The sequence below is a fragment of the Zea mays genome, chromosome 3, assembly GCF_902167145.1.
Source record: "Zea mays cultivar B73 chromosome 3, Zm-B73-REFERENCE-NAM-5.0, whole genome shotgun sequence".
NCBI lineage: Eukaryota > Viridiplantae > Streptophyta > Magnoliopsida > Poales > Poaceae > Zea > Zea mays.
Genome location: NC_050098.1, coordinates 34,718,093 through 34,736,023, shown reverse-complemented (window position 1 = coordinate 34,736,023; position 17,931 = coordinate 34,718,093). Strand labels below are relative to the sequence as shown.

Genomic DNA, 17,931 nt, shown 5'->3' with positions numbered 1-17,931 from the left:
AGAAATGACTATTCAACCATCCTTCTAGTCCGCCATCTTTACCCTACACAGCTATAGTAGACTTAGTTTTATAAACTATGTTTTTTACAAACTATGTTATGTATTAGAACTTGTATGCCATATAATATCTATGAACTATTTATTTACTTATGCATTTTCTGCTATTATTTGCCAAATTTAATATCGGATGTTTGAATATCAATTTCAAGTATTAATTATATGCTTAATTAGGTTTAATAAATTAGCATCGTTGTTTAGTCCTCATATATATATAATTAGTTTCATAATTAGACTATATTTAATACTTGTAATTTTTATTTAAACATCTGACACGGACTAAATTTTAGTTCACTAGAACCAAACACCCCTATATTGTACATGTATATGAAGAGTATCGTGTGTCTTCTAGTAACACTAGGGTCTATTTGGTTCAGTTGTAGATTCCTGAAAATTTTAATCAGTTGTGAATTATGGTAAAGCTCATATGAGCTCACAAAAAACTGAAATTTAATTAGTTAAAACAATTTTCAACTATAGATTATATAAGAGCATGATAGCTTATAACATAAATCAGAAAAATCTGAAGTAGAAAGTAATTCTAAATTGAACAAGAATCTATAGAATTTTAGAAATCTATTTTGCTGTTGTACCAGTTTGATTGAGATTCAGATTTTTTGTTCTAAATTGTCTCGTATCTCCTATTTTAACCTTCATCTATAGTGCAAAACAATGTTTGCGCGAGCACGATCACATGACCAATGAAGGTCAATTGCCACCCTAGCCTGACGCTCAAAACCAACAACACATGTAGCAACCACGTCCGGAAACAAAGACAAGCCCATTCTTACGTTAAAAGGAATAGAAAAACATGATGGAACAAGCATATCGTACGACGTAACTCGCTACCAAACGGTACAGCATGAGAATATAGAACACAAACCTAAGGCTGATTGTTTCAACCAAATAATAAGTACCGGTCGCTTAGGGGCCAAAAACACTCGAAATCTGACCAACTTGAGCGCCCCTAAACCATAATACCCCTCAAAACTAGGGTGATGAGCATCCCGCTACATCGAGAAACAGCGTGTAATATCACATCCTATCCTCTCTTCTGCGCGGGGCACAGGTTATGATCTCATCGACCCTGAGGATCATCTCGGCAGCCTCTGTTGCAGACAGAAGAATGGCCTGCTTCACCTTGAACGACTCTTGAATCCCTAGCTTTTGCATGTCCCCAACCTGCGGACCACACAATTTGACTAGTATTAGATTCTGTAAAAGATAATTTGTTAAGAATGGAAACATCTTGTCTTTGTGAACTTACAGTGCCTGTGATGACATCAATTCCAGCAGTGGAGTTCTCTTTGTGGTGCTCAGCTCGTAGCTGAGAGATCAAATCAGCGCTATCCAAACCAGCATTGTCAGCTATGATTGTTGGGATGGCTTGCAGAGCATGTGAGAAAGCATCGATAGCATGGGATTTCTTCCCAGGGGTCTTCCTTGCAAGTTCATCCACTTCTTTGGCCATCACCATCTCAGGCCATCCGCCTCCAAACAAGACACGGGTATCATTTACCGTCTGGGACAACACGCACAAGGCATCATGCAAGGACCTCTCAGCCTCATCGAGCACATGCTCACTGCAGGGATGAAAAAGCAAAAAGACTCAATTTATGGAAAATTGAAATGCATAGATGGAACAATTTAGTCCTAAATGATAAGTAGTAAAAAACATGACATACCTAGCCCCCCTTAGGACAATGGTGCAAGCCTGCCCCATCGCAACCCCAGAGAAATGGATTAGCCTGTCCTCCCCAATCATAATCTCTTCAATGACCTTGCATTGCCCAAGCTTAACAGACTCTGGATTATCAAAAGTTGATGCGATCTCACCACCAGTAACAAGAGCTAACCGTTCAATGCCCTCAAAGTCAGCATGCTCAATTGCAAGTATGCCAGCGTCAGCAAAGAGTTCCTCAGGGAAGTTATAGATTAACTGCCTGTTGACAAAACAGTTGATCCCGTGTGCTATGATCTTTTGGACTTTCTCTCTCATTTTCTGCTTCTCAGCAGCTTCAATATCTGCAACCTTAGACATTGAATCCACCCGGACCCGTGCTCCATATATCTTAACTTTATCTGTGTCCATAGCAGTGTTTGCAACCAAAATTTTGGCATTCTCAATGCGCTTGGGCTGCCCAATGCCAATTTTCTTGTCAAGAATGAACCTATATATAAGAAGCAAATAAAAAAAGATATCAGTGTCATTTTCTGTTGGGAACAATTACATAGATGCCTGCAAGAACACTCAATAAAAGGTACTCACAGTCACATGAGTGTTATCTGGTGAGCTACTTTGAAACTACTACCTGATTAGAAACTATTAGATTAAATACTATCAATGTTGAGATTGACGCAAGTCATCAAACACTTCACCAAAACATAATTAATGAAAAACCATGCCGTTAAATAAAAAATGGCATAGGTTTGATTAAGGACTAGTTAAGTAGCCAAAATGTCAAATTGATATTCCTGTTTTAGCGAAAGGGCCTCTAGCTGAGTTGGTTATGTGGTCTCAGTAGCACTCCTTAGGTCCTGAGTTCGAATCATAATGGGAGCGAATTCAGGCTGAGGTTAAAAACAGTCACACACTAGTTGTGTGCACATGAGATGGACTGACCTATGGGGGCGGATCCTTGTGTAGGGGCTGGGAGGGCTCAAAGCGTGAGTATAAGATCCGGCCTATAGGGGGCGGACCCTCATGCTGCACGGGGGGCAGCTTTCGTGACATTTCACGGTCAGGGCTCCGATTAAGCTTCTTCTCAATACTAGCCAGTTGCCCATGTTTTGCTACGGGTTTTATATATCAAATGAATAGGTATTGAGATATTTATTCAAATATAATTATTGTTTATTTCTAAATGCTAAGGTATGTGTGGTGTGGTTAGCCTCAAATTTCTAGAGCAGGGGGGCGTGGATTCAAGTGCTCGCTCTGCACTATTTTTTATATAATTATTGTTTATTTCTAAACAATAAGATACGTGTGGTCTGATGGTAGCTGCGCGGGTGGGTCGGGTGTTGGGCAAGCACAGTAGTTGCACAGGCACTGGGGTCCACAGGGCAGTAGATGAGAGAGCGTTACACGAGCGCTGGGCGTGGGGCCCACAAGGCACGGCGCCGAGGCGGGCACGTGGGGCAGGCCCAGAGTGTCATCGCGAAGGGTGAAGCCGTGGTAGCACCAGGTACCCACGTTAGGTTCTTAATAGAGTAGTAAGTATAGATATAGATAATATCGTCGGGGCGGTAGGCCTACCGGCCAATAAAAGATATTCCTACTTTATTTGGCTGGTAAATGAGGAATTTATCTTTTAGAAAAGGGACATTTGTGTAATCATAATTGTCCTTTTAGAAAATGTAGCACTAATTCTAATTGGTTAGATTATTGATAAAAATAGGAATTAATTGAATTGGGCTCTTAGGTTAGACTGATTAATTGACGGAAAGAAAGAACTTGGTGCTAGGTGAGAGAATTTGCATGCAGCCTAGTGCTGTGCGGTCAAAAGAATCAATTGGCATTTTTTACATAAATACATACCCTTCGTCCAAAAAGGAATCCTTAAGAGATCCTCCAGGTTTCTTCAGAATTTGAATAGATTCCAAGTTGGTGCTACCCTGCCACCATTCAGATCGAAACCAATAAATACCATAACACCATCGAATAACAACATGACTGAGTAGTATGAAGTATAAGACATACTTTTTCAAGGCTTAAAGTTCTACAGATAAACATATCAGAGTTTAGCGTAAATAATAACCAACCATAGTTATTTAGGCAGTAAGGCAACGTAAAACATCTGACCCCCTTTTTATCTTTTAGGCGGTAAAGCGTAAGACGAGGCGACACCTTAATAATTATATAGTAATATAAAATATTAGACCAGATATTATTTATATAACACAAATTCGAAATTAATAAGGAAGATAGCACAATTGTAAGGCCTAGTATGCCTATTTCAGACTAGTAGAAGAGATAAAGAGGAGAAAAGAAAAAAGAAAAAAGCCCACAACAGTCGGCCCAACAGCCCAACCAGCCCAACATCAATTCTAGGTTAAACTGCGGCACTCCTCCACTGCTCTCATTCCTCCTCTCCACCCCCAGACGCATCTCTTCCACAGCCGCAGCACTCCCGCAGCGGCGGCTCTTCCCCTTCCCCGCAGCTCTCCTTCCTCCTCTCCCCGATTGGCCAGCCGGGGCATGCGCTGTCCCTTGCGTGCCGCCGCTGCCACCTCTGTTTTGCCCTCGCCTTACTCTCGTGGCAAGGCGACAGGACGTCTTACACGGCAAGGCTCGTCGTACTGCTTAGGTGTCACTTTAGTGGCACCTTAATAACCATGTAACTAACTCTCATTAAACCATTTGTATACCTTAAGCCTCAAGACAGCATCAACCGCAAGTTCAGCGAAGTACTCCTTGTCTTGGGAAAGTATTTTTGAACTAAGAGTAGTCATAGCAATATTCATGAGATCAGATCTGAATTTATCTGCAGAAGAATGAAAAAGAATATTGTCATGAGATTGATGGGCATGGTGGCATATTCCTGAGAGAATCCATGAGATGCAAGATGAAGTGAATTTGAATCCATATGAGTTTAAATATTACTCAAAAATAACAAATCCTTAATGACGTCAAATCCTACATGCTATGCAAAATACAAATTTATTGATAAGGAAAAGAATGGCTCAAATAAGATGGTGTCTTATGAACCTGAAAAACTATGCTTTCCAACCATGAGATTGAGAAAATAACTTACCTGTATTTTCTTTGTTGTCCATGGTCTTTTTTAGCAAAGAATCTCTGGCACACTCGAGAGCCATTCTGTAACCTAAAATTTTACAGGATGAATTAAGTGCTGGAGACGTTGAATCTCATCATAAAAAACAATGGTTGTAGCTTTGCAGCAGTGATCTAGAATGCATACTAGTAGTTCCTCAGAATACACACTAGCTATCTCGGTACAAAACAGGCAACCCATGACAGATTAGAACCAGAACAGTGCACTGCCTACACAATACTAGTACTAAAAAATGGTAGATTAATCTGAAAACATGAAATGTAAAGAAAGGAAGCCACATCTCAAATTTTGAAACACTTAACAGTTGAATCCATCCTTAGACCTTGTATTGTATGCCTCATCTATTATTCTATTTGAATTGTTACTATGGGATTGACCGATTGACGCAAGCAAGACCAAGTAACACGGCCTGCTAAAATAGTTACCAAGCTTTAAAATGTGAAGGATGGAAAAGCATACTATTAACCAGAACACAATCAGCAAGTAATACCTGCAATAATAGTCATCGGATGAATTTTCATGTTAATTAACTTCTCAGCCTCCTTCAAAAGTTCTCCAGCTAGAACAACAACAGAAGTTGTCCCATCACCAACTTCATCATCTTGAACTTTTGAGATGTCTAGCAACCATTAAGGAGCAACTGGCCTTTCTTTCATTAGGAAAAAAATATTTGCACAAGAGAGGGCCTTAATGAGGTCATAGGTAGAATATGAAGATTGAAGATTAAGAACAATACAATGAAATATCAAGAGAAGTTATAAAGCCTCAACCATATGACATAAAAGATAAAACTATGCATGCAAGTTTTAGTTGTTTTGGATCGTCATTGGGATGGACCCAAAACTTGCTAAAATGGCATGCCACGTAATTAATTTGATGTTTGGGGGTGGGGGTAAACTACAATGGCTGACTCCACAGACAACATTAGGTGCCCACTTGCTTTCCTATTACCACCTTACTAATACTATTATCAAGCAGTAATCAAATTGGCAAAGGATACCAACAAGGACCTTTGCAGCAGGATTGTCAATGTGAAGTGACTTCAAAATGGTAGCCCCATCATTTGTAACAGTAACATTACGTCCTCTGCCAGTTGATTGCAGGATCTTGTCCTACATACGCAAAAAAAAAATGACATTTGCAAATTTCAACAAGAAAAACTATAACGAGGGAAAAACTGCTATCATTCATGTAAAGTGCATGGTGCTCCCATGTAAAAAAAAACTCGACCATCGGGAGTAAGACCGCCCCCACGGCATTATATTAAGAAGGAGACATTCTCACACGGCCGAGAAAACCCCTGCCCGCTCATACACGGTGGCACCGTAGCCCATGTGAAAACCCCTGCCCGCTCATACACGGCGGCACCGTAGCCCATGTGAGGACAACCAGGGCCGGACCTTAGACATGTGCTTTGGCGTGGGACAGACAAGGAGATTTTTTAACCACGGCCTGAAAATTCGCTCCCACGGGGAGTCGGACCCAGGACCTAATGAGTGTTACTTAGACCACCTAACCAACTCGGCTAGATGCCCTTTGGCCATGGTGTTCCTCTGTAAAACATAAACAATATGTTTCAAAAGCATACCATTCCTTTTGGGCCCAATGTGGTCTTCACCAAATCCGAGATTGCCATGGCCCCAACAAACGATGCCTGCAAGGACATGATGTTAGCAAATACTGCCTCCATTCAGAATAATCATAGAGTCCACAGATCAAAATGGCATTCGCTGTGGATCCTCTCCACGCATTGTATTCAATTTAGAAGCCTCAAGTGCAAATCATATCAGTGTATTCCTTTGCCGCTCACCTAAATTTCTTTTCAGTAAAAATCATCAGCCAGTAAATAAAATAAAACTAAAGCCGTTAAGACTTCCCAAATGAGTAGCATGGATTTAACCGATGCTTACCAGCACATGGGATGGAACACCCAAGCACGGAACCATGCCCATTTTAAAACACCCGCTGAAATTAAGCGCGCAAGCTGGAAAAGTAGTGAAGCACTTGAGCGGCAGCAAAGCACCCGCAGAGAACATCAACCAAAATATCCTCGGAAGACTAGGCGCCAGCGCCACTATGCTTTCTGGTTTGATAATTCCCACAGATCACCCCAACAATTAAGATGGGGAAGAGCCGCAAGACGAAACAACGAAACCTAACCGGACAAAGAAACCGCGCGGATCAGAGAGACGGCAGTCTTACCATCCTGGCGCGCTCGCCCTTCTCCTCGACGGCGTCATCCTTGAGCACCCTCTCCATCTACAGACAGGGGATTGGAGCTCACTTGGAAGGACCGTTGATGCGGTGTAGATGTGGTCGGCAGAGTGGTCCGAGGAAAGCAAGCGATCCCCTAGCGGCAGGCGGCGGCAGCAGCCTTGGGACTAGCCGACCGGGGTGGGATGGAAATGCCGCTGCTGCAGTGCTGCTGGGAATCAAAAACCTAGACCATACCGTGGGCTGGGCCGTCTGTAGCTATCTCTTGGGCTGAACTGATAGGTTTTTTTAGGAAGCCGAATTCATAGCTAGGAGCCATGCACCAGAGAATTTGAAGGATGAATATTTAAAATTGTTAAGCGATAGTTTTATATATATATATATATATATTACCATATAAAGCCTAATAATTTGGGATGTGTAATACTAAAATATACTAGTCGGTTGCTCGTGCGTTGCGACGGCTCACAACAATACCCACGTAAACTATCCACCAAAAAGATCTCAAGCTTTTTTATTGATTGTCTCCGCTCTTTGAATAATTTTTTTTATTTGACTAAGATGTTGTTGTTTACTCCATCCAATATGTTTTGCTACAACACGGTCAACAAAGTGAGCGATTAGAAGAGAGTTCACAACGACTGACTGAATGAACAAAGATTATAGAATAACATAATTCCGCCATACAAAGACCAAATAAGATGAAGTTTGTGAGCTCAAGTTTCTAAAATAAGTCACATGAACTCAAACTTATAAAAAAAGATAGATCAAAATATGGAGTGGCTGCTAAAGTCATGCATCAATAAAACCATGCGCCATCATCAGAAGAACACAAATCATGTGTAGACAATAAATAAAGTATTAACACACCCAAATTATGTTTAGTCCTTAGCACAACAAAAAAATAACACTCGAAACAATAGAGGAATAACATAATAATTTTTGCAATGACAGAAGGATGTGTGACAGGTACATAGAAGTGGTAGAAGCATACCAAGTCGACACCGTGATAAGGGAAAAGCCATGTAGACAGGCGATGCTGAGCCATCGAACAGGTACCATAGGCAGCAAATTAGGGACCCCATCCCTCGCGTCCCCCACTTCCAAGGTTTCGTAGAGCAGAAAGGGAAGGAAAGATGTGTGCATACCTGTTCATTGTCGGAGAAGGATACGACGAAGACCTGGCATCTAGAGGGCGACATAGGTAATATACCGCTAGATACATATAGGGAGAGAGCACGCAAGCGGAGAAAGAAGTCTAGCCGGAGCAGCTCCAAACCGAGAGGCATCCACATCTGGCGTCAGTCCAAGAAGGGCGAGAGAATGCGAGTGCCTTCCTAGCCTTGGACCTGCCGAGGCGACACAACACCACCACCAACTCCGTAGCATATGCCAACTGTTGCCGCGCTACGGGCCTTGGTTGTCCAATATCTCAGACCTAGACTCATCGTCGCCAAGATAACCTAAGTGTGATAGGCGCCACCGTGTCCTCCTCGGCGGCACGCACGGAGAAAGGCTAGGAGCAAGACCGACTTGCCCCGTACCCGCATCGACGAGCGTCAGTCGGCTCGCGGCTGCGACCGTGAGCGGGAGCAACGAGTTGGGGAGGAAGAACAAGGTGAAGACCGGGAAGACAAACGTGACGTCCGACGATGGCGAAAACGATGGTGTGTGCATGCTGTGAAACGTTCTCGTGGACATGCAATAGCCACTGCGCGGGTCGGTGTCGGGGCTGGTGTCGGACGAATATGGAGAGCACTACAGGAAACTGGTTAAAGAACGTGGGTGAAAAACCGTCGAACTTAATGTAATAAGCCGTCGAACTTACCGTAAGAACGTGGGTTTACCGACGAATATAGCCGACGGCGATTTTTGGACGAACTTAAAGAAGTAAGTTCGACGGGGCCGTCGAACTTAACCTTAAGAACGTGGGTGCCGTCGAACTTAACATTAAGAACGTGGGTACCGTCGAACTTAACATTAAGAACGTGCGTTTTTAAGTTCGACGGGGGCCGTCGAATTTTTTCTAGTAAGTTCGACGGCACCCACGTTCTTAAGGTTAAGTTCGACGGGGCCACGTGGCCGTCGAACTTATGTGTCCTGCGTGGGTCTGCGAGGACTGTACAATAAGTTCGACGGTACCCACGTTCTTAACCGTAAGAACGTGGGTACCCACGTTCTTAACCGTGCGTGGGTCTGAGAGGACTGCACAATAAATTCGACGGTACCCACGTTCTTAACCTTAAGAACGTGGGTACCCACGTTCTTAACCCTGTTCCAGAAAAAATAAAAAATACAAAAATGAAAAATTAGACACACATAATATCACATGCAACACAATATATCACATACAATACATATTTCAAACACATTGATATATGTTCATATCACAAATTCACACAAGTCCAAATATATAAGTTCACAAATTCACATAAGTCCAAATACATAAGTTCACAAATTCACACAAGTTCACATCCATAGTTCACATTTTTTGTTCACAAGTTCAAACACACAAGTTCAAACATTAGCTCCATCGCTCTCGATCAGGACATCGGATTGTTGTTCGTAGCTCCACCACTAGAATTGAGACATCTGTCCGCAAAGTCAACGTGAGGGGATGAGTCACTTGATGAGAGCCGGAATCCTGCAAAATAAACCAAAATTGTCATAAATACACAACTAGCATTAAATCACATGTACACAAAGATATAGGAAAGCATGATAAACACAAAATGTGGCTTCCATATTTGTGCATGAACATGAACATGAGAGTGAAAACAAACTTCATTTCAAGACGCAGCACCGTGTTATTTAAAATGATGCATCGTGCAAAGGATCTGCGATGTTAACTGTCCAAGAAACTACTTTGGAAATTCAGACTTAGACGCTATTCCAAATCTGAAAATTCAGAATTCAGCCACCTAACAGTCCAAAGCATGTCACAACAAAACAGCTCTCACAACACTAAATTCCAGATTCACTAAAGCATGTTCAGGTTAGTTTACCTGACAGAATTCAGAATTTAGTGTTGAACTGAGCACCAAACTAACCTGACAGAGAGTTACTCTACCAACACCTCAGCTTAAAACTTCCTAGATCAGCCACAAAAGAACTCCAAAACAGCTCTCACAACACTAAATTCTAGATTCAGTCATTATTCACAATCTGAAATTTTCAGCACGCTGTAGCTCACGCTGTAATATGTTGTACAATATCCAGACTTGCAAGTATGTCCACTACGAGCTTGATCAAGCGCCAGATGTACAAGCAGTAGTGGAGTAGTCCCAAAAAAAGTCCAATTTGTAGCAAATAAAAGTAGCAAGCAGCATGAATCAGGAACGTACCGCTGGTGATGGTAGTGGCTGTGTTGGCCATGGGGGCGTCCCCAAGGCCTCATTGGATGTGTAGGATATCCCCATGGTGTTTATGAAAAATGCATCCATTAAGCAAATCACACCGATGGATAAGCAAAGGTTGCAATTTATCATCATCACAAAAGCACCTGCATAGTTCACCTAAAGTGGTACTATGACAATGTCTTTTTTGTAAACAAGGAAAAAACAAATAACTTATGTGTTCTATAATGAAAGTGAAGTTTGCACAAGTACAATAATATTACATGTTCGAAGATCAGAAACTTTGCCACACTTAAGCTCATGGGTGGGTGAAACTGAAGGTCACCCCTGCATGGATCTAACGCCTGACTGAACTGGAACAGAAACCTCTATTGACATGTGATATCTTGAAACACATGTTATCTACTGCTCACAATGTTGAATACACTGGCCTAGAAAAATTGTTCAGTTGGATTTTATTCAATCATATTGCTTTGTTTACTTTCTCTAGGGAGGACAAAGATTAAGCAATAATAGACCCAAAGGTTTTATGCACATGCTAATCAGAGGGGCACAACCAGTCACTGATTAATCTTGTTCATCTCATTCATTAATTTGGCAAAAAAACAAATTTGACAACATGTCAATGATCAATTTAAAGCTTACACAGAATATGCAAAATATAAAAGGAACAAAAAACACAAATCTGGGGTTAGGTGTACCTTGACATTATCCACGAGATCAAACTTGGTGCATTCGTCTTTAACATCAGTCCCAAGATCAGAAAGAAGCTCTTCGTCAGCTTGTAGGATACTATTGGTTAATCCGATAAGAATGACAATAAAGTTGCTTTGAAGCATGAACCTGATAGGAAAAAACTGAATGATCTAATGTGCAACCAAGCACAAGAGCTATCTCAGATCAAAAGAGCACATATTGTAGCAGGTTGACATAATTAGATTGATATGTTGGATGCAATGGTGATGTAGCAGGTTGACACGAGGGAAGCGGTGGTGACATAATTAGATTGATATGCTAGAAGGCCTTGATGCTCACTGGTGCTTAAGTTTATAAGTACACAAATTAGGACACTAAAGCAAATATGTATAAATTCTTTACAGCATACGTACAGAAGTGTTTTGTGCCAAATTAATCAATTGCTGGACAATAGCTTCCATACTCCCCTTTGAATGATCCTGAGGTGTATTATCTGTCGCTAACCTGCATATCAAAGTAATTCAGAGAACATGATGTGCTAATGTGATTGTAGGCAGCGATAACTCAGATGAAAAGCATACTTTTCAGAGGCATACTTGTCAAAATATCGCCCCAAGTTATGCCATATAGGATCTTTGCAGAGGTTGCCAAATCGTATTACTTCTTTTGAAAAGATGGCGAGTTCTTCCCTGTACGATTCCATTTTTCAAGTCCATGTCAATCACAGTTTTTCCTAAACCAACTGAGAGTATTCAAAGCAAGTTCAAATCGAAGATGGACTCGTGATTTAGATCGATGAGCAAGATGCAGTGGTGATTTTGTAGATTGAAATGCAGGATGGAGAAGCAGGTATTAAAGGGGAGGGAAGTACTAACCTTAGGGCTGTAGAGAGGAGCACCACACTTTGGCCATGCATTGACAGTGCAGATCATGTTTTAGGTTTTAATTATCAACTTGTACTCAATCTCGATGACAAGACAATTATTCAATAATTACCTCTATCATTGGAGCTCCCTTGCTTTTCAGAGGCAACCTTCCCTGAATATTTGTCAAATCTGAAAAAATTGGGCAGCAAGGTTCGGACAATAAAAGTACATTTATTATGTGAAAGAAAAACAAGGCAGTTTTGGTCTAAAAAACAACAGTATGCATAGCCATGTAAAATACAATTTATTCTGCATTTACTTAAGTACCTTTTGTCATTGTTGCTTTCATCGTAAATCCAATTTGGTATTAGGATAATGGCATGTCTAAGAAGCTTATTTTTTAGAATTCCAGTGATTACCTCCAAGTCCATTAGCATTACTGTTTTTTAGTTTAACCGGTGAATTAAAATATTGAAGCATTAGAGACATACACTGGTAAAAATTCATTTGGATAGAGCATTGAACTGTTATTGAGACCTTTAGAAGCGTTCATTAGCAAACGCTAGAAAAACTGTAAATGGCCATATTCATATCGAACCAATATGCCACTAGTTGAATCACGTAAGAAGCACACCAATATGCCACTAGTTGAAGAAACAATCAAATCGAATCAAAGTGGAGATCTTTACAAATTAATTCAAAATAATAACTAGGCAAACCAATTCTATATCATAGTTTCATTCAATAGGATGTGAGAGCAGGCGATTCGAGCTGTTGATTGGGAATCTAACCGAGCTGCTCACCTGCAGATTCCATGGCTGGCAGATACAGATACCCCGAGCTAGGTTCACTCGCTGGACTGACCTGTGAATCTGAGGATGAATTCCGCGACGAGGACAGCCATCGAAGTTCAGGGCCGCCGCACCGAAGTTTGTCACCTTGGATACCGGATCTTGGTGCGGCTCGGTGGAAGGAAATGCGCGGACTTTGGTGTCGGGCTCCTGCCTCCTGGGGTAGTGGCCGCCGCCAAGCCTCGGGTAGCAAATGAGTGCGTAGCATCGGCGGGAGATGGGCGTGCGGTAGGTGGCAACTCCGGCGCTTGGCGGCGGCTATGCGGGCTTCGTTGCGGGCGGGTGGCGTGTGAGGACCGAGGACCGAGGAGCGGCGAAGGGTGAACGTGACTGCGAGATGTTGGCAGATGTTAGGTTCTCGCGCAGTCTCGGCAGGGAAAAGAATACAGACGCCGCGGGGTGAGGGAAATTTAGGTTTTAGGTTAAGTTCGATGGGGTCCACGTGGCCCACGAATTTAAGTTAAGAACGTAGGTACCCACGTTTCTAATACTATAAGTTCGACGGTTTTCCTACGGGCTCACGAATTTAACATAAGAACGTGGGTACCCACGTTCTTAAATTAACCCACGAACATAACTCAATTAAGAACGTTGGTACCCACGTTCTTAAATTAACCCACGAACTTTTATTAGTTTCTTGTAGTGGAGTAGACGCCTGCTCCCACGCCCTCTGCCGAGAATGGGGTGGCGCGGAGGCGGAGGCATAAGAGGAGAGAGAAAAGAAGCAGGGTGGAGAACGAGGTGGCGGCAACTGAGGCGAGGATCACTATTATCGTGCGAATGTATAGATGGCCAAATGGGTCGTGTCTGTCAGTCCAGCCCGAGGTACGACCCATTAAATAGAGACTGGGCCAAGCCTGGCACGAGCGTCGTGCCGTGCTTGGGCCGTTGTCTCTCGCCCTTCTTCCATCAGGACGTGGGTTCGAACCTCTATCGAGAATGGGGTGGCACGGAGGCAGAGGCATTAGGGAAGAGAGAAAAGAAGCAGGATGACGAACGAGGTGGCGGCAACTGAGGCGAGGACCAGTGTCGTGCCGTAGCCTCGGCCCGTAGTGCTGGCCCGGTCCGGCCCGACACGATTATATATTTTTATTTTGTGTCGGGTCGTCGTTTGGCCATCAATATGCGGAGGTGTGGTCTGAGACGTGGAGGTTGGTTGTGCGGAGAGGGCGGGCATGCAGTGGGTTAATTTGAAATAGACGTGAGAGATTATTTGTAAAAAGATGACGTGGAACGACAGTTGAAACTGGTGACCCCACCTCATGCACCGTTTTTAACATTTTACGTTGGTTTAACCAAATGATCCGACGGACTAACGGACGACCGGCCCAGCATGGTCAACAGGTCGAAGCTGCGGCCCACGGACGTCAGGCCTAGTGGGCCCGTGCCGGGCCGTCGTTTGGCCATCGTTATGTGGAGGTGTCATTTCAGACGTGGAGGTTGGTTGCGCAGAGGGGGCATGCATGCAGCTGGTTAATTTGAAATAGATGTGAGGAGTTATTTGTAAAAAGGTGACACGGAACGACCGTTAAAACTGGTACTTTAATATAGTATATATATTTAATATAGTATATATAGATTACATAAAAATAATTTTATAGTATACATATTATATATATTAAACGAGCGTAAAATTGATTAAAAATTATAATTCTTGAATACTAGTTATAAGAGCCAACATTTAAAATGGTAAGGAAAAAGGAAGGTTGTATTACAAGACAAGGTTTTGGTCCTTCGTATTTTGAAAACGAGTAATGATATTTTTATCTTTGGATTATACGTCTTCAATAAATGTAATGTTCTATTTGGATGTCGATACTAGAGGGCATGAAATTTAATTGATTTAATACCAAATCAGCCATGATATTTTTATGAGAATCTAAATTTTTAGATAATCTAGCTGTCACGAAAATCTAAATATCGCGGGACATATGTGCGGAAGAAGATGGAGTCCATAAGTTTTAGGATCTACAAACTGATGGATTTCTCACATCGCGATGACTTAGTGGATTCTATGTTCATGTTGATTTGAGTGATTTTCATATAAATAATTCGCACAAAAGCGAACTGAGAAGCAAAGTGTTTGGCTAACAGAATCGGATTCTGACTATCATAATCCGATTTTAAGTTGAAACAAACACCTAAGTCCACTTTATCGCAATAAAAGACGTATGTGCCCTTGTTTTATTTTTTTAAGATGGGCTAAGAGATTTTAAGATGGACTAAGAGAGAACAAAAAAGATGTATGTGCCTTTGTTTTATTTTTAATTGAAAGAAATAAGATGCACGGGAAATGGTGAATTGGGCTAATCTAAAATATATCGTAATAATTAAATTCTAGCAAACAACCCACTTTACCCCTTATGCCTAAAGCCCTAAAAGTGTTGTCTATACTTAGCATAAAAGTTTTGCACCATAAATTCTAATCCTAACAATTCTTTGTACGGTAAAATCAAGAATTTAATTGAACAAATGTAAATGCTTAAAGTAAAAGCAACAGTTAGAAACATGGTGATATTTTCTCGAGATATCAACAGTCAACGCTCTCCACTAGTCCTTATTGAAGCGTCTGTGCAAGGGTGTGGCTCTCCCTTAATCCATGCAAGGATCAAGTGCTCTTTATGGGTTAGTTCTTTGCCACTTCAATATAGTGGGCATGTTTGGTTCAACTTTTTTCTGACCAGCTTTTCTGAAAATCCGGCTGTGGGGAGAATCTGGCTGTGGGGAAAATCTGAGTATTATTACGATTACGTATGGAGGAAGATAAAGTTGTTCATAGGGCTCATGATTTAGAAAGTGACGGATTCCTACTATTACAACGACTCAACCGATTATGTGTTTGTGTTGATTTTGAATGGTTTTTGCCCCCAACGAATTTTGTAGAAGCTGGCTGAAAAGCTGAGCGTTTGGCAATTTGCAACAGATTTTGGTGGCCAGAAGCTGCCAGAAGCCGAAACAAACAGGGCCAGTGAATCATCAACAACCGTTTACACCATGGGTTGGACTATCCACAATGTCCATTAGATGACCCCCAAGCTCTCAATCGCACCAAACCATCTAATGACGTCGATCACCAAAAGTAACAAGCGCAAACTCTCATTTGACCTAACCAAGCATAATAAGATAGTGGATGCACCCTTGTTATTCTCTATGGATTAATGATGTCTCTAATCTTGTGACTATCAAATCCCAAACACATTACTAGTCAAAGTCTCTTCATTTATATCCATTGTGTTTCTTTAGCTAAACAAATGGGTAAGAGACCTCAAATGAACGAGATATAGAGGAACATGTAACCCTATGACAAGTAACTAGATGTTGTCCCTCCACTCAACTTTCATGGGGCACAAGACATGTATGGTGCACACCTACCTCTTTCACCAGACATGTCTTATGAGTGTTTCAATGGTTAATTCAAAAACTAGCCACTATTATACTAGTATCTGGTGGTGTTGACCGATACTCTCAAAATACGTCTGGTGAGTGTATTGGCTCCCATGCCAGTCTGCAACCCTTCTTAGATGCCTTGTCTAGTGCACCTGTAGCACCATCAACTCACTTATGTCAAACATTCTTTGAGTTACGTTTGTTCTCAAAGATGTCTTGGACTCCCATAAAACTACTTACTAGTAGATTTCACAAGTTTGCATCACCACTCATCACTAGACTTACCTATGTCAAGATACCCATATATGCCCATTTATTGTATGGTTAAAGGAAAAGGAAAGATCATATTGCTAATGTATGTGTCCATTAGCTTCATTGACACTTAGAACTAGCCGATCCTTAGCCTTCTCACTTGTTCTTTGAAGACCAAAAATGAATACAATTATGAAATCCATATAAACTCAATCAATCACAATTGTCATGGTCTAACTTATATTACCTCTGCAAAAACACATTAATCATAATAATCTAGTATTATCATTAACCATCGGAGCCCAAAATAGGGCAAAGATGATTTTAAATTCCAACTTTTGATGATTGATGACAATACACCTCAAGTATGTAAAACAAAAGACTTGAGGTTTTCAATACACTTGATTAGAATGAACTTGTGAAGATAACAACAAAGATCTTAGTGCAAGTTCATATAAACCATGCATGTCCACAACTTGGGCACAATCCTCACTCTACCAATGATGGGTGCTAAGGTTTATTCGTTTGGTTTTGCTAGTCACCACCTTATATGTGTACATTCGGGCCACCCGACCTGGCTCGTTCCAAACCTAAAAAGGCCTAGTACGTTTAATTTCGGTTTGGCCCGACCTAATATTAAATTCCGACTAGGCCAACCCATGGGCTAACCCCTCAGACCATGACCTGACACGTTATTAGCTAAATGTGTTGGGCTTTTATCGTGTGACCCAAAAATATAAAAGGTCTGAAATACATATTAACACGTAATACAAATTCGGGCCCGAAATACAAAATTGGGCTCGAAATACACAATCAAGCCCAGAATACATAATTGAGCCCAGAATACAGAATCAAGCCCGAAATACACAAAAGCCCAAAATTAGAAACATATAATCATATATGATTAGCAAACCAACAAAAGAGAAGACAAACAAATTTTGACCAAAACAAACTTAATATTACTAGACATGTGCAATGGTTGCCTCATTAAAAACCCTTTGGTCAGAAGGGAAAAAGAGTGCAACCAGCTCTAGATGCAGTTCATAAGTTCAATGTTCATTGTCCAAGTACATAACAAAAGTAAAATTACATCACAAGAAACATCTAACTAGGACCAACGCCAGCTTCGCATTCTTCATCCAAGTATATATTCTTGTAGTGTTCTTCCATGTCGTTGTTTGCAATGTTGTGTTGCTCCCGACTCTCTCCTAGCTACCAATCCTTTAAGCAAATCAGAATATCCACCATTTCACTTGTTAGAGATCGCCTTCTCTCCTCAATCAACCTACCAGCAAGACTAAAAATAGACTCTGAACTGATAGTTGAAACAGGAACAGTTAAAACATCCTTAGCCAAAAGAGATAGGATAGGATAATTAGATTTATGCTCATGCCACCAACTTAGAATATCAAATTCATCATCGAAGACAGTGGTTGGGTCACTATCTAAGTACATC

At 41.4% G+C, this 17,931-nt stretch overlaps 1 protein-coding gene across 1 annotated transcript; it reads right to left on the bottom strand.

Moving 5' to 3' along the window:
- Positions 1–823: 823 nt before the first annotated feature.
- LOC100191320 (uncharacterized) lies at positions 824–7,269 on the bottom strand. Its single transcript, NM_001349641.1, has 10 exons — positions 7,056–7,269; positions 6,442–6,507; positions 5,854–5,965; positions 5,344–5,472; positions 4,812–4,883; positions 4,426–4,541; positions 3,596–3,672; positions 1,743–2,228; positions 1,325–1,640; positions 824–1,239 (listed from the first exon to the last, which is right to left on the bottom strand). Exons 1-10 carry the CDS (start codon positions 7,110–7,112, stop codon positions 1,093–1,095), a joined length of 1,578 nt encoding a protein of 525 aa, NP_001336570.1. The 5' UTR covers positions 7,113–7,269; the 3' UTR covers positions 824–1,092.
- Between the last annotated feature and the right edge of the window lie 10,662 nt (positions 7,270–17,931).